The 22,504-nt window shown below is 40.4% G+C and overlaps 1 protein-coding gene and 1 long non-coding RNA gene across 31 annotated transcripts in view; one reads left to right on the top strand and one right to left on the bottom strand.

Moving 5' to 3' along the window:
• Positions 1-22,504, bottom strand: part of Trpm3 (transient receptor potential cation channel subfamily M member 3) — a 787,998-nt gene that overhangs the window by 483,985 nt on the left and 281,509 nt on the right. For 8 of the 30 annotated variants that reach the window (XM_075973701.1, XM_075973680.1, XM_075973679.1 and 5 more), the window contains exon 1: positions 9,392-9,830. The exons of 6 other annotated variants lie outside the window; for them this stretch is intronic. In XM_075973701.1, the coding sequence (XP_075829816.1) occupies positions 9,392-9,568 (177 nt within the window). In that variant the 5' untranslated portion in view covers positions 9,569-9,830. Of the gene's footprint in view, positions 1-9,391; positions 9,877-22,504 lie in introns of those variants that run through there. 16 more of the 30 variants (XM_075973685.1, XM_075973690.1, XM_075973694.1 and 13 more) reach the window with 6 other exon arrangements.
• LOC142850317 (uncharacterized) lies at positions 9,751-16,096 on the top strand. Its single transcript, XR_012910677.1, has 3 exons — positions 9,751-9,873; positions 14,393-14,483; positions 15,976-16,096. It is a non-coding gene; the product is annotated as an uncharacterized LOC142850317 (long non-coding RNA).

The raw sequence follows: 22,504 nt of genomic DNA, 5'->3' as shown, positions 1-22,504 counted from the left end.
ATTCATGTAGTAAAATAGCCCAATGTAATCAGAAAAGTAAATTTCAAATCACATGTACATTTAAATAACCAAACATTTCAACAGGACAGTACCAATGTTGTTATCTCTAGATATTTGCCAGATGCACAGTTAAAGGTAAATCAGGAGCGGTCACAGCAGGGTTGACAGTGTTCTCCTTCTAATATTACTTTCTTTAGTTCACGGTGTAACCCGGCCAAGAACATTATTAAAGGAAATAAGTTCTAATAGCTTACTAAATGAAGGAGTACACTTACTCTAACACAATCAATAAATGAGGTAATTTCATTTCTCACTTTTCTTTCCATAAATATTATTAAAACAGGCACCTCGTCTGAACTACTTAGTGTCTTCTTGAGTTCACAGTCAATTAAAAGCAATTTCACGTTGCCTTTACTAAGCACTTGACTGATTGCTGATTTAATTATTTAATCTTCCAATATAGGGGACACACAAATATTCTTTGAAAATATTCTTTAATTGTCCAAAATAGTAAGGTACTGTAATGCCATTTCATCTTCTAAGTTGTAGCATCATAGGCCTGAATCCAGCACATGACTTCATTTCCTCCAACTGTTACTTATGCAAGCATAGCTCATTTCACACCTACTATGTCCCGGGCTCTCTCCTAAATGTTCCTGTACCTAACCGAATGAAACAGGATTCCTGACTTCAAGACAAATCCCACTGTTGGCTTGGGTGGGGAGAAGGAACAGTGGTTAATTTTATAAACATGCAAAGGAGAGCTACATCTTGCTTCCTTGGAGACCCAGGAGGTGGGTTTCTGAGTTCATTCTGCTCTGCTAAATTGAGCATTTAAGAATGGATGAAGTGGGTGAGAAGAAGGTGTGGTTTGGATTTTCCAGGTATGGAAATCACCGGTGCAAAAAGACCAGCTTTAAAGAACTCTACAATTGGAGCAACATATAAAGTCGGAAAAGACGAAGAGGCCAGGTCATGGGATGACCTTACTTACTGGGTCAAGAAGTTCAGATTTTATTCTACAGGACATGGAGAACCGTCAAAGAACATCAGATACAGACACAACCCAGCCTTAGCTCACTTGCTTTTCAAGTGGTCCAAGGGTGTGGGAAGGAATGATTTCAGGTAAACAAGACTGGAGACAGTTATAGTATTTTGGGCCCAAGGAACAGAGAGGCCAAATTTGGGAACTAGGAATAGACAGAAGGAGGCGGATTGGAGACAGGAGAAAATCTGGCAGGACTAATTGTCAGATTATGTAAGGATAAAACAAAGCAAGGCAGAAAAGGTATCAACCTTAGTTTTCTAGTTGGGGTGATCTGGTCAATGAGTGACTCTAGCAAGCAGGAGGAAACCCAGGACACAGGAGGCTCTGGAAGACTCATCTAATTCAGCAAGGACCATGGGAATAGGCAGAAGTCACAGAGCTAGGATACTTTCTTTAAGGTTTCTGTCATCCTCCATGAGAGCCTATAGCATCTCAAGTAAGAAGAATTCGATTAAAGTGCTGTCATCTCTTCTAACCAAGGATGCCATGAATGGATTATACCCTTCCTCTCAGCATGCAAATTAGGTTTCCTGCATGATTCCTTAAGAAGCAAGTGTAAAAGTCCTTCAGTGTCCTGTGAGCTCAAGAAATTACAAGATGTGGATGAAGGATGAGCCTACATAGATGTATAGAAATATGGTAAGCGCTCAGGTTTTAATGATAAAATCGGATACTGAGGTGCAGTCCTGCCAGAGGCATAATTTAATGAGCCAATGTCTCTTCACTGACATGTCATACTTCAAAAGGGAAGAGTTTCCAATTTTATTATGAATAAAATTGCGAGTGAAATGCAAATTCTCAAGGTCCTCCCCCCGCATTGTAACCTGGGCAGAATATTTAGAACTGTATCTATCACAGACAGTCATGGACCTCATTGAGAAATATCCCTTCAAGAGCTCATTGTGTGGAATGAACAGCCTCCTCCTCCCTCTTTCCCACCCATTTCCCCTTCCTCCCCTGCTTCCTCTCATCTTCCCTACCTTTCTTTCCCTTTCTTGCTGCCTTAACTCACCCAGGATCTATTTATAGATAATGTATCTACAGTTACATTAAATCTGGAAATAACTTTATTTCTAGAAAAGGGAATAGAGTAGATCAATACTGTCCCCAAACTATACTTCCTAGGTCTATGTGTCTGAAAATGAAATAGAGCAGAGCCGACAGTTGGAACAGAATCCCCAAATGCACTGACATACAAACGTCGTGTGTTATAAAGGTCTCCCTTGAATGACCAGAGTCAAATAAGGTGCTCAGGAAAAAAAAAAGACAGTTTTGTTTAGCTCTACTCTCCCATATATAATATTTAATACAAGGCATCACTTAAAAGTCCCATGAATGGATTTAATTTTAAATCAGAATATGCTTTTTTCAAGCAGAAGTGTGGAGTGTTCTCTTCTGCCCCAAGCCTGTCTAGAATCCATGGATGGTCTGGTGACTGTCATGTGGATCAAGTAGAAGGCTGAAGCCTCTTGCATTGTGCAAATCAGTTATGGCTGCCCTTCTGGGGTGCTATCAAATAAAATTTCATTCTAAGGGGCCTATAGAATGTGCATCGCAGCCCTCAAATCCTACAGGAATGTAGCAGAATCCCAATTACTAATACTGTCTTCGGGAGCTCTGCTCATAACCGTATCTCAAATAAATTCAAGAAGACATAAAGTGTAAACTCTGACTTACATGATTCAACCATACGAAAGAGAAGAGAGAAAAATGATCGCATAAATAAGCAGAAAATTAAAGGAGAGAGGACAAACATCTTTTCAGATTACAGTGCTGCGTTATCTACAACCCAAAAGCAGGGCAGCTGAGCTCAATTTATTTCTCTCTGTACATGGTATTTCATGATTACATTTTGAAAGCCTGTGAACTGTTTACTTCAAACTCTTTGCTTCCACTGTTGACTAACACAAAATCTGTTCAGCCCAGATGCCAACACACGACAGGCCACTAAAGGAATCTTCCCTCCAGCTCTGCTTCCCTCAATGTGGGCTCCATTCTTAGAAGAGTTGCGGGCATCAGGCTCCCTGGGAGAGCTGGTTAAAATGTAGATTACCGGGCCCAGAACTGGGTAAACTGCAAATTCTGGATCTCTGCCTAGTTACTAAATCAATAACTCCGAGATGAGGCTGAGAAACCAGATAATGGTTAATAGTCTTAAGGCTTCATGTATCTTTCACCGATGATTCATTTTTTTCTGATTATTCAACACACATTTATTGACTATTTAGGATTAAAAGACTTGTTCATATCAGATGATGGAACAGAAAGATGTAATCTAGCTGTCTGGTGTTCTGGGGCCAGCCGAGGTTACACCAACAGCCAGGAGAGGTAGGCCTGGAAGCCCCACTGCAGAGGCAGGAAGTCACCACAAAAGGCAGAGACAGAGCTTGGCAGGAACATTGCTATGACCCCATGCTTCCCTGAGTGAGGTGGCCCTGGGCTTGGACATCTCAACTATTTCCTCCCTTATCCCCATGACCACACATTTTCATTCTTCTGTCCACAATAGAGGAGACAGAACTTTCCAGAGCAACAGAAGATTTCTTCTGGCCTCAGAAATTCTCCTCAGGCTGTCTGGGAACATTTCACAAAAAGCCCAGTCACGTGGTGCAGGGTGCAGCCTGAGTGGAGGCCGCAGCCTGAAGCACATCAGACAGTTTCCAGAGCTTTCAGTCTGGCCAGTCTTCTTTCTCACGTTTTTTCTTAAAGGAATTGGAAGCTGATACTCCATGAAATGGAAATACACAGGTTACTTTGTGTGTAGCATTAAAATTCTGTTTAATATCACACCCTATTTTCCTAAAAATAGTTATTCTTTATGTTTCCTATCTTTAAGGCTCTTAGAGGCCTTGATCCCCAGCCAGGTCCCTGAATTCACTAGCCATAATTTGCACCATGTATAGATTAATGAAGAGTGGTGTGTTTCATTGCTGTCTTGAAGTTTACAGCTGATAGGTATTATGGTTTAGTTGTGACCTGCCCTTACTAACCAAAAACCTGGGGTTTGCTTCTTATTCTACTTCTCATAGAAAGGTTTGAGTCGTATTTGGGATTGGAAGACTTTTGGAAGTCATCCACTTAAAATACCAATTGAAAGTTGGGTGTGGTGGCTCATGCCTGTCACCCTAGCATGTCAAAGGTTAAGGTAGGATGATTGCCCCATGTCTGAGTCCAGTGTCAGAGTGAGATCTCCTTTCAAAAACATAGAAATAAAAGAAATTAATCTCCACGTAACTGTTGAGAACTTGAGAGCACTCAGGAGCAGTTATTTTTCTGGAAGGACCGTTGACTGTACAGTATACTATAAATCTTTGTTCAGTAAGATCTTGTTTTGTCTCAGGAACAGTATGATGAGCATAGGATAATTTTATAAGGAAATACAGGACATAAAACTTCAGCCCTTATCTCCTAGCGGAATCACTGCTCTTCCAGGTAATTCCCTTTAGCTATCTAGGTAATATTAATTAATTCTAATACATAAAAGTCAGAAAGGAGAGAAAAATAGAACAGTATTAGCTGAAATCCAAGAGACTAGGCTGCAACGCAGGGGCATTAATTGGTGAAATAATACATAGTTGAATGAAATTGGTGACATTGTATTACAGTTAATAACATGGACATGATGCCACTATAAGCATGTATCATTTATTTCAAAGTTGTCTGGATCAGTGGGACCCACACTCAATGAGATGAGTGAGACAAAGAAGCACAGTGCTGACTTCTGTCCTAACTAGTCAGAGGTGACTTATCTTTCTAGCTCATCAAGAGGATCACAAGGTAGCTCCTCCCTTCCTTCTTAGAACCTTTGTTCTTAGGTCTAGGGGGCTTCCATTCAATTAAATATCAAAGATAGAAACTCTTGACTAAAAGATTATTCTAGGTTCTTCCCAAAGACATAAATAATCAATACAACATGCCCCTATTTTATTTACTTCTATTGCTTTGGTCCTAGCCCAGGCTCTTAGAAATACCCCAGGTCTCTGATCTAACCATGCATCTTCTACTTAACCATGTCTTACCAAGGCTAGATCCTACAGCCAGGGTGAGTGTACAATACTGAATCTGGAAGTAACTTCATCACAAATATTAACTATACTGTTTTGGGATAATAGTCTAAAGCATTTTTTTGGTAGACAAGACCCTATATCTGCCTTGAGTCTCACTATTTATTGTTACATTTCTGTTTTCAGTTAGAATATCTAATCCTTTGAGCCCAGATACAGTGTGCTCTTCTACTCCCAGGGAGCATGTAGGCCTCTCCATAGGGAGTTACCACGGGACCTATTCAAGACTGGAATCCTTCATTTTAAAAAGAGCTCCATGTTACAAGGAAACTATGTAGCCTCAAGGTCACAGAGCTGGTTAGAAAGAAAATGGAAATTGGAAAAAGTGGTTAGACTTACCTTTCCCAAATATAATTTAATAAATGTGTTTAAAAGATTTCAGCCAGAAATGATACTGCATGCCTTTCATCCCATCACTTGGGAGGGAGGCTGAGGCAGGAGGATCTCTGTGACTTTGAGGTCAGCCAGGGTGACAAGCGAGTTCCAGGACAGCTAGAGTTATATAGAGAGACCCTGTCTCAAAAAATAAAAGAGAAAGAGAGAGATTTTTATTTCCGTGTGTGTGTGTGTGTGTGTGTATGCACGTGCATGTGTTTGAGTGTTTGTGTGTGTGTGTGTGTGTGTGATATCTATGGGTGCTCATAGATGCCAAAAGAAGGCATTGGATCCTTAGGATCTGGAGTTGGAGGCATTTGTAAGACTACCAACAAGAGTGTTATGAACCAATCTCTGACCCTCTGGAATAGCAGCAAGTACTCTTAACTACACTGATCCCTCCTTTTATCCTATTTTGACATTGCTCACTCAAATCATAGAATTGTTCAATATAAAGTATCCAAAGTCTTTAGGGTCATACTGATCAGATGCTTTTGATTATCAAATTGACATAAATGTGCTTATTCAAAGTGTGTTACATAGCTCTTCCTTTCGCTCCAATGCAACCCATTTTTCAGAAGCCTTCCCTTCAAAAAGTCTGCCAAGACTTCACTTCTAAGAAAATTCTTTGTCCTAAAAATATTCTTCAAACTCAACACAAGTTACCAAAATGAAATCTCCTAAATAAAACAATGGCAGAGATAGACCTGATAATGAATATGAAATATGCTAAGAACATTCTGTCACTGAAACAAAATTCACATTTTGGGTGTGTGATTAATGGCAGGATGAAGCCTTGAACCACATAAGAATGAAGCCCACTATAGCAGAGGAGAAGTCGCCTGAGAAGGGTCCCATCTAAAAGGCAACCATTTCAAAACAGGCTCTGTCTTTTGACTACCATCGTCCTGTGCCTGACCAGACATTCATTTCCAAGTGCTATTTCCAAATGAAGCCCCAAATGCAGAGTGAGGGTCAGTTGGCATGTTCAAAATTTGCTTTGGGGTGGACAGAACAAAGAATGAAATGTTTTCAGGGGGAATTATAAGTGCATTCCAACACTTGCTGGTTTTAATTCATGTTTCAAGACGGTCTTCTCCGCCTGATTCCTTAGTACCCCATTTCTACCAGGACATGGGAAATTAAAAAGAAATTATACATGAAGCCAATTCTGACTGTCCACATGGCACTGAAGTTAGTAAAACATACATACATATATATATATACATACATATACATACATACATACATGCACACACATATACATACATACATAGTCAATATATTTTCATGAAAGAGAACGAGAAGGGAAATCAGCTTGAACCTAGGCTGTCAGAATTGGTGACTGATCTGATTTAACCAAATCTAATCAGGCCATTACGCCCCACACTGTATTTACTGACAAGTCTCAGAGCATCAAAGAGGGCAAGGCACATCAGGGCAGTGGGAGGAGAAACAAAAATTACCTGTTGAATGGGAGAATTGGCTATTGGCTAAGGGTTTCGATAACTCTGGATGTTCAGAGAGTCCATCCATCAAACTAGCATGATGGTGGCAGAGTGGGGGAGGGGGAGTGGAGTCTGAGGCAAAAGGATGGCAGAGAGTAGAAAGTAAGCAAGGGCCTGGGAGAAAAACCATTATTGAATATTTAATGTCTAGCCTGAAACAAGAAGAACATTTAACAAGGACGCAAATTATTATTCACGAGCTTTCAGTTTTTCCACAGAAGATAAAAGCCGTGGACGAACGCATAGGTGCTAAGCAGAGCAAAAATGGGGCAACCAAACCCCAGAGGGGGAAACACACACCATAGTGTTCATATGGATGATTCGTTCGCTCATATTCCAAAGCAGCTGGGCGGTCTAGTGGTGAGCATAGCTGCCTTCCAAAAGAAGTTGGTATTTCTGCCTAAATGTTGCTGAGAGGATTTGGCATCGTTTTATTTTCCTCGCAGGATTTTGAAATGTGCTTACTCTCTCAAGTCTCATGGGGTAGCTATACTCTCAAACGCACAGATGTCTTTGCAAGCGAAAGCTCTCTAATAAAATGCATCCCCTCCTTCAGATGCTGCAATCAGTGGAAGGAAGCTCACTAATGCCCTTTATTAGATGAAGTGTCATCAAGCACCACATTAATAAATGGAATAAATGGAAGGGTGGGGCGGGATGAAATGCAAGCACTGGTCTCCCGGCTGTGGTGGGTATGTGTGTGTGCTGTGTTTGTGTATGTGTAATTTTTAAAGACGACAGAGTTCTTCTAAAAATAAGTAATCTATCTCAAATACTAACTTCTTTCCTGGCTTTGTGATGGGTATATTAATAACAGTTTCTATTTTAAAAATGAACACTAATGAATAATACATTGAGTATTCATTAATAATATATACATATATCTGTTAAGACGAGTTAAAAAGCATCACTTTGGGCTCAAGCCAGTGAGTGGCTTTAACTGGAAAGGTAGTTCTTATTGCACATGGGACCATGGGACTTCACTCTCTCAGTCATAGTTAATTTGTCAAGACATTCTTTTTCCTGGTCTTGATTGACTACTAAATCTGGAGGGAAATTCACATCCATTTGCTAATTCTCTGGCCTCATTCTTTTTCGTGCCCTATTACACAAGTTGCTCCAATACAGCAAAAGCATGCATAAGTGTAGAAATCTCTCCCACTCCCCATGCTCCCAAATGCTCTTCCTTCCAAATATTCCTTGGGAAGCAAGTCATTGCCATGACAACCATAAGATGGGGTTTGAAGGGCACTTGGGGGCACGCCTAGTGAAAGTTAATACCAGTTTGTGTTTAACAGGGTCAGGGAAACTGAGCCAATGGGTCGTATTTGGCAACGAGACACCACTTAGCTATTTAGAATTATCCGTCCACACCATACCTAGCTGGAAAAAAATCAGAGCGATTTATACAGGGCTGATCCATCATTCCTCCACTGTAGCAAATTCCCTCTGTGCTCACAAGTAATTAAACAAAAAGATCATACATAATAGGAAAAGGAGAATTAAGGATTTGCCTTGCCTGACAAACTTTGATGTGAAGCATTCAGCTGTGCTCAACCCACCCCGAAAGGGTTAACACGTTTCCTTTCCTAAGCACTACTTTTCTTCTGCACCTTCACACTTTGTGCCCTTCCCTGTCATGCAGGTGATGAAGGTAGATTCCTAAGGACTCGTGAGGACTTTTTTTCCGTGTCTTTAATACGTTTGCTTCCAGAAACAGGGGCACTGTGGGCACAACTAGCAACTGCAGCTCAGGTGTAGTAGGAATCTTTTGTGTAACTCGGAGCTCGAGACTGCTCCCTTCAAATGCATGCGAAACAATACTTTCTCACACCGACTCCAGTCCAAAGACCAAGAGATAGAAATGATCATGCCTTTAAAAAGTCACTATGTGATAAGGTGCATCCTTTCTTTGTCTATACCTGACTGACCACCTAGCCAGGGAGCTTTTAAAAAAAGGAGGAGAATCCTTTGTTCTCTCAGGTTCCATTTAAGGAAAAGTGGGTCGAAGGGCTTCCCCAGGGAAAGAAAACAAGCTCTGGAGCCAAACGCAGACAAGGAAGAGATTTCATGCCCACTATTATTCTACCCTCCCCCCGCCCCCCACAAAGAAGTGAATTAATTCTTTGGCAGACTAATGGTTAAGAAAGGTGGGGGTGCGCACAGGTAGCCCCTTTCCTGAGACCATATCTAATTCCCTAGTGTAGCTCAGGCCATCCTCCCCGCTGGGTGGGGGTGGGGTAGGGGTGATGGAAACTCTCTCCAGCCATGGGTAGCACAGGCAGAACTGCATGCATTCGCACGCCCCAAAACTGGCGTCCCAGCCCAAGTGCGAAGTTGGGCGTTTAGACCTGAAAAGCACAGTAAGGGACATTCAAAGCAGCAAGTTACAGTACCTTGAGAAGTCTGACAGATGGGAGAAAAGCTGCGTGGCATAGCTTCCGGATGGTCCAATTTAGGGGTCGAGAAGCATCAGTCTGATTCATGACCCCTTCCAAATTCCACCGGGAAGACCAGAGACTGCAAATCTGGGCAATGCCTAGAAAATAAACGGCCCTCCACGGCCCTGGCATCCCATGGTCATCTCCACACCTGCAAATTCCATTAGGGCAGAGGCTTCCTGGAACTTGGGAGTCTAGTCAAGTGGCGTTTCCTGAGCCCCTGAACCTTCTTAAAAAAGCCACCTCCCCTCTCCCTGCAGCCGTGCTCATGCATACCAAATGTGGCCGAATGGAGGCACACTGCTTGCTGCTTCGGGGAGGGGATGCTTGATTTCGAAGGAGAGGGACAGCCTGCACAAAACAGCCAGTGGTCGGAGTCAGAGCAGCCTGCTCCAGAATGCGCGCTCCCTCTCCCGCTCTCCTCCCAGCAAACGCAGGTCAGGCGTTGTGGGGGGGACCCGGGCCATTTGCTTTGCTCTCTTGTTTTTTTTTGGGGGGGGGAGCCAGGAGGAAAGCAAAAAGGAACAAAAATGAAGCCAGAAGAACTTGTACTTTCTTGCACAAAGCATCTTTGAGGGGCTGGAAACTGGCGCAGGGGGAGGGGCTGGGGCACTGGGAGGGAGAAAGGATGCCTCTGAATGATAAGATAAATGCTGCTTTTTTGATTTGTGTGACATAATAAATTGAGAGCTATCGTAAAATGGATCTATAGTCAAAAGAGATCCCTGCTGTGTTCTGGGATCTTTTATTAACTGTGATTGACAGTCTTCACCCTGATACAAGCACCATATAGATGATAGATGTGTCGAGGCTAAGTCAAACTTGCATTTACACACGCTGGGGACAGGGAGTTATTTCTGTCCTAGAAAGCTGTGCAAAGGAATGCTTTCGTGGCTTACCTTTTTAGCAATAGTAGTTTCTAAATTGGGGGATATCCCAACCAGACAGACTTCTCTTGCAACGAAGTTTAACCCTTAAAGTGCTGTGTAGAAAGAACACTGCCCACAAAAGGTGATTTTTTTTTCCAGTGCATGTTTCCCTTCTTCCCGATAATTTTTGAAGGGGGTTTTAAGAGACCGTAGCTGCATTGGGGTACGTAATTTGTAAAGCTCCCATGGTGAAAGGGAACAAAAGAGAACTTTTCCATTTAAAGGAAGACAATGGCCAATTTCACTTAGAGAAGGGGACCTTAGGAGGGCTGGGAGGGGCGGGCATCCCATGCTGCTCACTTGCATTACCCACTCCCCCCAGGCATTAAACTTTTGAGGTGCTGTTGACCAAAGAATCTGCCCAGGAGATTGCACCCTTCAAGTGTTGGCAGGGTACTCAGCACTTCCCACCTTACTTCCCTCCCAGTGCCAGTAGAGAGTCTCCATTTTTAATTAACCAGAAGAAATGGGTAACCCCTTCATACACACACACACACACACACACACACACACACACACACACACACACACACTCCCATGACTCCTGTGCATTCTGGGACAAAATCCAGAGGGGTTGGAGCAGATGTGATGGTGACACAAGGCCACGTTTTAGGATCAAGAACAAAGAAGTTATCAAACACCTGGCGCCTGCACCACCGCACCATTTCCTAAAGTGTCCCAGAGGCGGAGATGCAGAGAATTACAGAGCCACTTACTGGAACATAAAAATCCAGGCATCAGATTATTTTCGATTACAGCAGGTACCAATTTAACAGAACTCATACACGGTTCATTTCCTGTCACCATCCTATTTCCACAATGCGGTAAAGGACATTTTAGAGTGTTAACACGCTAGGACATACATATGTCAGGCATGGCGTGGGCCCTTTTACATCATGCACGCTCACACCAATGGCAGCCCTCTAGGGCAGATGCTGTCATGTCCCTGTTTCACAGACTAAGCAAATAAAGTCCAGAGAAATTAGCCTGCATCAGAGTTATTTTACTGAGCCGCAAAGATATACTTTCAGTTCTGCTTCTTCCATAGTTGGAGACCACAACAATAACACCTTTTCTTAGGTTTTCTGGTCTTTAATCTGATGTAAGAATCGCAATAAAAAGATGGGATAGATGGGATAAGAGCTCAGTATGTCCCTCACACAGTGCTGTGGCATGCCACTGAGGTTTGCTTAGCCTCCTGAATTCTAAAAATTCACTGTGAACTTCAGAGTTCACAGTGGAATTCTGACCCTGGCCTTGGGCAATTTTCTCATCTCCTGTGTGCACTGGAATCTTTTATCTCTGGAATGGAGGCAATTGCACAGCTACACACCCAGAGTTCTTGTGAAACCAAATGAGCTAGGGCCAGTGGAGCACCAAGTCCAGTGTTGAGCATCTCTCAAGCCCCTTCTACCGCAATTCATCTTCTAGGCAGTATGCACTATTCTACAATAGGGACCCACTGACGTTTTTCATTAAGGATACTTTGTGCATATGTTTGCAGTACCAGGTAATGAAACCAAGCAAGACAAACTCAACCTGGATGTTTTCTATGAGCTGTGAAGAGTTCAGTAAATGGCACAAAGAAGAAGGCAAAGACTGAAAGGGCAGTGGGACTTCCCTCAGCCTTTTCCCTACAGAAGCAAAGTGTCACCTTCAGTGAGCCTACCAGGAACTGGCATTTCTTCGCTACTAAACGCCTCTTAAGTGGTTTCTTCATAGTTTTGAAAAGTCAGTTCTGGGGAAAGGCAAGGCCATTCCAATTGCTCCCCCCCTTTCTCCTCACTGTCCCAAAGTGTTAAGAACACAGAAGTGAAAGCACCCTTCTGAAACCACAGTCTTTGATCCTCTTCATGCCCTTAATTTTTAAGAATAACTTTGGTCAGAAACATAGTTAGGGTTATATGAAATGAGAAGCAGGAGGTGTCACATCCTCTCTAGTGGCAATTAGAGGGATGAGCACAAAACCCTCAGGGAGTGGAGTTAGAGGCTACACAGCAAAGGAGATGAAGATCAAAAGAATGAACGGTTTAAGGGGGCATCTTCCCGTCATCATTGGAGTAATTTGTGCCAGGATTATTTGCTGTCAAATATCCAAAAGGGTTTTCAGGACCCTCCTCGCTTAGAACAAATGGTATTTTTTTACATATGAGTTTCCCCATGCTTTTAGAGAGAGCCCTAAGACGAAAACTAGAGAAGAGGAGGTGTGGATGAGGCAGGTCATGTCTCATACATCTCAAATGCTCATTTTCAATACTATGATTCTGAGTGTTTACAAATCTAATTGATCAGATTACTTTTTAATATTCCTAAAAGTGGCAAGTGTGGGGTTTTTTTGCATTCTCAAGTGTGCCTTTCAACATATACCATTCTCTTTTATGCTATGCAAGCCCCTTTCCCATCCCTTACCTTTCAGTTCAGTCTCAAGGCAGTTACTAAATCTTTATTTTATCCTTCAAAGGCATGTTCCCTCTCGGGAAAAGTCAACACACTTTGATGGAACATTGGCTCATACTCATGATATCTCTCTAATATAGAGGGGCTAATTTGAAAACTAAGGCCATAAGGGGATGGATGCATAATGACCAGATAGATCCGAATATCCAAAGCCTTCTCATAAAGTGCTTTATACAAACCACAGTGTCCTAGTTGGCTTGCTATTGTTGTGAAAAGCACAATGACCAAAGTAACTTGGGGGAGGAAAGGGTTATGTTTGGCTTATATGTTATAGTCCTTCATTCAGGAAAGACAAAGCAAGAACTCACGGCTGTAACCTGGATTCTGGACCTGAAGCAGAGACCACAGAGGAACTCTGCTTATTGACTTGTTCCCCATGGCTTGCTCAATCTGCTTTTCTATATAAATCAGAATCATCTTCTCGGGGTAGTAAAGCTTTTGAGTGTCGTAAGCAGTGCTTAAGTGGTGGTGTTAGTGAGAGGTTGGAAGAAAATAAACTCTTTTTCTATAACGTGCCTTGGTCATGTTGTAAGCAAAGTAAGAAAACACACATCCAGACACAAAATGCTCCAAAGTAAGTTTGTATGTTTTGTTATTATACCATTGAAATATTTGGGTATTTGGACTTTAATTGTGTATATTTCAGGAGCTTATTTTTGGACATGGTCTGCATAAAGTAGATGCTATTCTGGCACCCAGGAGACGTATTAAAACCAGATAATTGTTCCCTTTGTAGGTATCTTCCTCCCATCAAAATTCTTTAGTAGTCTTAACCTTCTGCTTACTTATGACTGACCTCAATCTATAGTTGTCTTTTTTCTTTTTTAAAGGTGTATTTTTATTTATATGAATGTATGTGTGTGTGTGTGTGTGTGTGTGAGAGAGAGGGGGGGGGAGAGGGAGAGGGAGAGAGAGAGGAGGGTGGAGGGAGAGGGAGAGGGAGAGGGAGAGGGAGAGAGAGAGAGAGAGAGAGAGAGAGAGAGAGAGAGAGCCCAGAGAGTGTCCAGAGAGGCCATAAGACAACAGTAAGTAGAGTCCCTGGAGCTGGTGGTTCTGAGCTGCCTAGTATGTGTGCTTGAACTAAACTCTGGTCCTCTGGAAGATCAGTAAGCACTGCTGGCTGCTGAGCCATTTCTCCAGCCCTCAACTCACAGCTTTCTGGTGTCCTGCCAGCTCAATAGTTTGGTCAAAAAGATCATTTTTTTTTTGTTGTTGTTCTTGTGAACTTCATGGTAATTTACACTTTCTGTCTGGAAACCATTTTATTTTTTTAAAGTATCTTTTCCTTTTGGCTGTTCTCAGAGCAATAAAAATTTTAGGACTTCTCTGATGTTTCTATAATATTCTTTAAAATATAAAATTTTATTATAGGCCCCACTGATCTACAATATTGTTATTTATTATTTCCAAATATGTTGTTCAAATAAATTACATGATTTTTTTCTCCAGTTAAAGTATTTTCCCCTTTAGCATTGTTTTATGGATAGTAGATTCTGAAATATATTAAACTATATTAAAATGAATTACTCGCTTTTTAACTAGCTGAAGTAGCATTTGTTTCATACCTCAGAACGAGAACGATCATCTTTTCTCCAGCACCGGGTTATTTACCCTGCCTGCTCCCCAATCTTTGCATAAATGCCTCCAGTGACATGGACCAGGTGAGGTGGTAACCAGATCATTCCATGGTTGGGCAGCTTCAGTTGACAGAAAGTTCTTCCTAAGACTTGGTGAAATGTACCTCCTTGTGACTTCTTATGTCAAGTTGTCTTCCCAAGTCGAGTTTCCCAAATGCCTTTCTAGACTGTGCTCGAACAGACCCGGGAAGTCCTCCTTTTCTCCACTGTGGACAATCCCTCTTCACACCATGGCATGCAGTTCTTAGCAGGAAACCTTCCACGGGGTTATAAAAATTCAGCCTTTTCAGGGGCTACATTCAATACTGTGTCACAGGGGTACTCAAAATGTAGTAATGTTTTAATCCTCTTAAATCTTTTGAAATACTTCTCACAAAGGTTCTTTAAGGAGCTTGAAATTCACTAATAATTTAGCCTCTTCTGAAATTTTCGTCAGTAAGCCTCTGCAATGTTGACTTTAAGCGATAGCAGCCCATACACGCAGAAAACGGACATTCTATCTCTTATGTACACATAGAGAGAAGGGGTAGGGAGAGAGGGAGGGGGCAAAGGAAAGAAAGAGAGACAGAGAGAACCAACCTGAACTGATAAGTATAGATTTCCTTTTTTTCAAAATCTGGACCTGGCTTGTAAGGGATGTAGGTTGTAATGGGCTAATGGGAATTCTACACTAATAGTAGGAAAGTAGCCTCCGTGTGTCTTCGTCTGATGGCTTTGAAGTTAGACTCCAATTCTTCTGCCTTTTATTCCCTACTTAGACCTGAACCAGCTACATCTGCTGTCAAAACCTAGTTTGTCATTCCAGAAACAGGGTCCACTATACTGTCTACCTTCATAGCTTGGAAGAAAACTGGAAGCAATTACCATATCACTAATATAATGAAAACCACATATGATTGTCATTGTTATTTATATTGTTGACATGAGTCACCATCTTAGTGGCTCTGCTGATAGTTTAACCCAGTGGTTAAGATCAAGGACTGGCACCCAATGCCTGGACTTCTAGCCCAGCTTTACCATTTATAAGATGATTAGAGAATGTCATTTAACTTTTTGGTGTTTTATCTGCAAACTGAGGATAATAATGCTATCCACATTAAAAGAATAGACATCTGCAGAGGCCACAGAAGAGGACCCCACCTGTTACCAAGGGTCAAAATGTTAGCAGTCACCAGGTGATGGTGGCATATGCCTTTAATCCCAGCACTCGGGAGGCAGAGGCGGGCGGATCTCTGTGAGTTCGAGGCCAGCCTGGTCTACAAGAGCTAGTTCAGAACAGTCTCCAAAGCTACACAGAGAAACCCTGTCTCGAAAAGCCAAAAAAAAAAAAAAATGTTAGCAGTCTGTGTTTATCCTTGCTGAAGCGACAGGAGCTGCCCAGCCCATTGCTACTGCTCTAAGGAAGTAAAGTTAACACCACAGGAGGAAATTCCATTTAGATCATGCAATGAAAAAATATTTTAAAACAATTGAAATGCAAAATATCTTCACCTCTCCCTTTCTCTCATTTATGTAGGAGGAGCCACTTCAGAGACCCCGAGGATAAAGATACACACCCGACTTCCTTGACAGTTTCTCATTCTGCAACCGAAAGGCAGCCGCACACTTATGAATAAAATACGAAACTATTAAGTAAATGTGTGTTACTCTGGGAAATTAAAAGGTATGTAAACAGCTGTATCTCACTGAAAATAAAAATCACATGTGTCAAACAGAGCATATATATATCTCTCTCTCAAGGCTCGGGATCATTGTAGAAGAGAAGGGGGGAAGAGTGCAAGGGAGTGAGGCACAGATAACTGACTGCGAGCAAGCACTGTCTTTAGAACATAGGGCAGCTGCACATACGAGCTCACAGCAGCTGTGACAGCATGAACCAGACCAAATTCCGGCACAGAGAGGGGAGCTAAGCATGAAGTCCTACCTAGTGGAGGAGCTACGGGCAACTGGTAGCTGCTGGATGATGAGCTGGTCTTCTCTAACATAAGACTCTGGTTAATTATATACTCTAACAGAAGGCCACACAATCAAGACTAACTGGGCAGTACAAATGGTCTTGATGGGTTAAAAAAAATGAAGACACAAAATTGAGTGGGTAGGGATGGGGAGTTGTCCTGTGATGAACCAAAGAAGGGAGGGAAATAAGACCAGAACCATGTGTGAAATTCTTAAATAACTACTATTAAAACACTTTAAAAATCACACTCACACACATAAGGTGGCCAGAAAATTTCAATGGCCAGGGGCTAAAATACATTCTCATTTAGCTCCGAAACCCTATTGCTTCTATTCACAACAGGGATGAGTCTTTGCAATGATTCTAAAATTTTAATGAGTCTATGGGGCCTTGTTAAAAATATAAGAATTTGAGGTGTTCATTTTAAACTACTTTATAGTCCATTTCCTATTATTTGTGATGCTGTTTGTTACTCCAACCCTTCTCTCCATTCTAAGCTTAGATATGTGCAACACAAGTGTATACAGTTACATCTCTGTTCATAGAATACCTTACACAAATTTATTACAAAATTCGTCCATCTTACCATGTTGGTAATGAACATAAGAGTTAATACCTGTGGGGCAAGGAGACTTAAGCAGTCAGTCACTAATTACTGCTTGAAAAAAAAAATGGATTGGTTGAAGGGAACCACAGAAATTCATTGCTAGCAGGATTCTTAAGAAAGGTATTGGTGAGAGAACACTCAAATATGTCCACGTTCAAGCTCAAACATTACGCGTACCCTGCAAACGTCCTCTGACTCTCATCAACCCGAACTGAAAGCTTCTGCCAGCACACAATGTGTCCTGTGCATCTTGAGCCTCTGATGCTGGTGGCCAGCACCACATTAGAACATAAGGTCCGCTCACCTGGGAAACTGAGACATACTGTGATCTGGAAAACCTTCAAAGTGGTGGCGCTGCCTGGGAGAGGATTTTCATGATGAAAGCTAATGAAAATTGTACTTATTGTGCTTGCCATTTTGTGTTTGTCATTCTTCCAGAAAACATGACACTGTATTTATCTTGCTACCTTTTTTTCAACAACTATGGGTCTTAGTCATAGTAGCTGAGGAATCAGATGATTTTAGTCAGTTGGCCAGTTTTGTATTTTGGGTTTTATTTTGTTCTTTTTGCGAAGGGGATTAAAATCAAGACGAACTACATGAATTTTTGAAGTCAAGGTGGACTGGATTTGAGAACCTATTACTTTATCTGACAATTAACATAATTTTATAAGTCATAATCTTTAAAACAGACAGGGCTGTAATGCCAAAGTGGTAGACAACTTGTTGAGTGACTACGAAGCATGTGATGTGCCAAAAGAAGATCCCATTACGAACAAAAGAACTGTCTCCTGCCAGGCGGTGGTTGCACACACCTTTAATCCCAGCACTCGGGAGGTAGAGGCAGGCAGATCTCTGTGAGTTCGAGGCCAGCCTGGTCTACAAGAGCTAGTTCCAGGACAGGCACCAAAGCTTCAGAGAAATCCTGTCTCAAAAAATAAAAATAATAATAACAAAAAAAGTCTCCCAAGTCATTATTCCTTCAGGAGGTCACCTAGGCAAGGTAGACTTAAATCTAGATCCATCTGATTCTATAATTCATACTTCTACATAAGATTGTAAGAGCCAGAGGACCAGGACACCTTGCCAGCACTGCTCTAAATAAGACTGAGATGTTGCACTATGGCATCTCAACAATATGGCTGATTAAACAAGACTTGAAAAAATAATGACAACACCAGCTGACATGACAATGTGGACAGGGGCATGTTACATGGTCCCATCCCTAGAAGAAGAGCTATAGTAAATCAATAGCTACTTAGAGAGGGAAAGTAAACTTTATTCGGGGGGACTCCTTGTATAGTTTATCCAATCCAAAGTGATCAATCCTAATGTGTGTGTGTATATTTATATACATAATGCTAAATGTATCAATCCTAATACATACATTATATTATATATATCACTAATATTTATTAATATATAATGCTAAATGGACTCAATAGGAATACATGTATATCTATAAAATATTCATACATATAGCCTGAAGTCTTGAATTTGAGTGAAAGTTCAGGGAAGGACACTGGAAGAGAGAGAGAGATGTAGAGGTAGAAGTGATATAAATACAGTACTCATACATGATATTTTGAATAAATAAATACAAAAATAGGTAGATAAGATTATAAAACACGTGCCTTTTCTTGTCCCTTAATTAAATTATATGTGAGTAAATGCATGGCTACAGTTCAAATGGAAGAATGATTAAGTCCATTTTATAAAACTACCCAAGATTTTAAAAGATTAAGTCAAGTCACTGTCAAGAGCAAAACCATCTCTCTTCTCTTTGGGGTTGGGAGGCACTCTGCTCCTGATCTTGGCTTTCATTACTGTGACTCACTGATTCTTCTCATCTCTCCAGCTTTAACGCTGGACCATTATCACCATCCATCATACTTTAATAGCCCTTATTATTTTAGCTTCTGAGTTTCTTGTCCCTGGACTCTTGTGTGTTCTCTTCTCTGTTCTTCCACCACTCCTCCTCCTGGCTCCTCTTGAGGGTGGCTCTTTCACACGGCGGAGAGCTCAGCTTGAGTGTGATCTTTGAGAGCCCTTCCAACACAGCCACAGCAGCTCCTCAGCACCTACTGCATCTCTCTCTCTGAATTCTTTTCTACTCTTTAGAACTTATAGCTGTTTAAATGATTGATTCACTTCTTTCTGGTACCCAGCTCCTACTTAAATGTCATTTCTTTGGGACAGTCATCAACAGTATACTAGATCTTAGCAGAGTCTCTGGAACAAGGTGTGAAGTCAAATCAGAGTCTGTTGGTTCCAGAATGAACAAGTAAGAATAAATGGATAGGAATATTGATTATAACCATTGCCTTTAAGTTATTTAGGAGAGTCTCATGCTGCATAGTGTTTATTAACAAACTGAATTTTTCTTCAGGCTCTTTTGGCTTAAAAGTCTAAGAACTGCTACTAAAAATTAATGAAAAGAAAAACCTACAGGCTCTCACTTCAACTAAAGAACAAGCTCTAAGCACAGAGATCTTGGGAAAGAGAAGCTAAACAAGCAACAGGGAACTCTAAGTATAAGCAATGAAATCTAAAGTAACTCCTATGAAGGAATCAGCTACCATTCATCGTAACATAGCAGTGTCAGACATCCCCTGTGATGAGAATTCAGGAAGAGCCAAACTACAGAATATATCTTCATGAAGAAGAGTCTGTATTTTATATAGAGACAAATGTCTGGTCAAAAGTATAGGAATAGTCATCCACACATGAACCAGATCCACAATTAATAGTAATAATTATTATAAATAGTATAATAAATAAATAATACTAATTATAAATAACCTGATTTTGATTCCTCACAGGAATATTATAGTTCCTTACCCATAATTATGCTGACATGCTGGTAAGGAAGATGTGATTACTAACTTAGTTTTATAGATGGACAAACAGGCTCATTGTACCTGACTTGATTTACCCTGTTATCTCTAGTGCCTTGTGTGCACTTCATGAGGCTCTGTGCTCTCTTCATGGTTAGTCTATTAGAGTGAGCCACATGCTGGGTCTTCTTTCTAAATATATCTTCAGAAAAAAATAATGGTACACACAGTAGCATGAATACATCTCAAAATCATGAAATTCTAGAAAAGACAAACTGAGAGTGACAGCAAAGACAGTCATGGTTGCCAGCATGTTAGGGGGGTTATCTGTCAATAAAAACGACAGGAAGACTTCGCAGGGTAGTGGAAACATTCTATTTTCAACTCAGTGGCAGATGTTCAACTTCAGCCATTGCTAGAATGCACTGAACTATATACTCAAAGTCGATGGGTTGCTTTTTATATAATGAGCTAGGAAAATATATTTATTTCTCCTCTTATTATAATACTCAGTTTTTGTTGTTGAAAATTAAGAGAAATTTAAATATTTATGCTACAGTTTACATATGTAATGGCACCAGAGGTCTATGCAATAATGGTTATTCATTCTAGTGGCCTTATATAAGGAATGATGAGACTGTTTGGAGGTGGATACTAAGTGAAGTCTTTTGGTCACTGAGGGCATGTCTTAAAGGGAAAACCAAGAATCCAACTCTCTCCTCTCTCTTTTAACCAGTTATGTGATAAGTGGCTTTGGTATGCCATAAACTCCTACTGTTATATTTTTCCAAAGCAGACAACATTAACCAGTCAAGAACTAATGCCCACACACCTGTAGGCCACATAAAGCATTTCTTGCTATAAGTTGTTGACCTTAGATATTTGTGATAATAACAGAAAACAGACTAAAAGAACTTTACAATTCCTGATATGGATTTTGGATATTTGATCAAGTATTTTAGATAACACAATTCACATACAACTTACTATGATTGTATTCCTAATTAATACATAAATTTTTGAATATTCCAAAAGCATGTTAAATGCTTACATTTGAATCATTCATGTTCCTTAGTAGACAATAATCAGCTTGTTTCCATTTCAATGTTATAAATACTTCTGCAATGGATGGGTGATCACATATTTGTGTATACATCTTTTTTATTTCATTTTAAAGAACAACTTAAAGTGAGAAATGGCTACCCTTTTGATAGATATTTTCACACTATCATCTAGGTATGTACCATTTCAATACCTTTCAGCAGCAAGTAAGAATGACTTATTAGTAAATTATTCATAAAACTAGAAATCTAAATTTTATTTCTGGCCAAGTTGATAGCAGAAAACTAAATATATTTATTTCTATTTTGCAACTTATAAGGCTCTATTTTCTTATGACCATTTAAAATTCTATCAACTGACTTTTTTCCTATTAGAGTTTAATTTTTCCCATTAATTCTTGAATGCTGTTTTTATATTAAGGATATTGTCTCTTTTCACATTAGTCATTAACAGATTTCCATTCTTCTTTCATCTTTTATATTTTTATATTGAAAACAAATTTTAGCATTTACATACTTAGTCTATATTTTTTGAAGAACTATCATTCCAGCTCAATTCAGATAAAAAGTGTGAATATATATGTGTGTTCTTTTTAATCTCTATCATTGGGTTTTATTTTTTTTCTTATTTGCATTGTTTATTTACAGATGAAAGTTCAGTTAACAGAGATGTTTCAGCAGACATGAAAGGCACCTTTTAGCACTTGTTCACGCACACTGAGGAACTGTTTAGTCTGTCCTAATAGAATGATGACAGTGTTCATCATTCTAGAAACTACTTCTGCTTTTACTTATCATTGGGTTTTAAACATTAGATTTTTTTTTTGAGAAGAGTTTCTCTGTAGCTTTGGTGCCTGTTCTGGAATTAGCTCTTGTAGACCAGGCTGGCCTCGAACCCACAGAGATCCGCCTGCATCTGCCTCCTGAGTGCTGGGATTAAAGGCGAGCACCACCACTGCCTGGCTTAAACATTATATTTTCTTGCTTGTACTTGACCAAGCCACAGCCCATATTTTTATTCTTTATTGCAGGCTCATAAAAGCATCGTTGTGAAAATTTTCCAATTTCCAACTCTGAATATTAAGATTTCCTATTCAATGATAAAATTCTGCAATCTATCCACAACAACAGTCACTGTTTCATGCTGCCAGATGTTATTAAGAGTATTTTTCTCATTCACAAATACTATTTCCATAAATGAAAGAATCCTCAGGTCTTAAAACGCTTTCATTTTGGCCTAGGTAAATATAATCTAGTATCGCTCCATGTGTCAATCATCTTGACCACAGGATTGACTGGCAAAAGTGAGTGAAATGCTGTTGCCGAATAAATGTAACTTAAATTCCTGAACTTGCCAGATTATCAGCAACTAGAGACTTTGAAGATCAGCGCCAACGCTGAGTCCTCTGGATGGAAAGCCAGAAAACAGAGAACTTACGTTTCTAGAACTGTCAACTTGGCACAAAACCAGATGAGGACAGCTCCAGTTTGAGAACTCACTCACAGCTCTCAACAGAAAAAAATAAATAAAATGGGTAAAAGTTTCACAGATAAAGAACTCAAGAGCAATTCCTACAAATACA

This window comes from Microtus pennsylvanicus, chromosome 5 (assembly GCF_037038515.1).
Source record: "Microtus pennsylvanicus isolate mMicPen1 chromosome 5, mMicPen1.hap1, whole genome shotgun sequence".
Classification (NCBI taxonomy): Eukaryota; Metazoa; Chordata; class Mammalia; order Rodentia; family Cricetidae; genus Microtus; species Microtus pennsylvanicus.
This window is presented reverse-complemented; position numbering and strand designations above follow the sequence as displayed.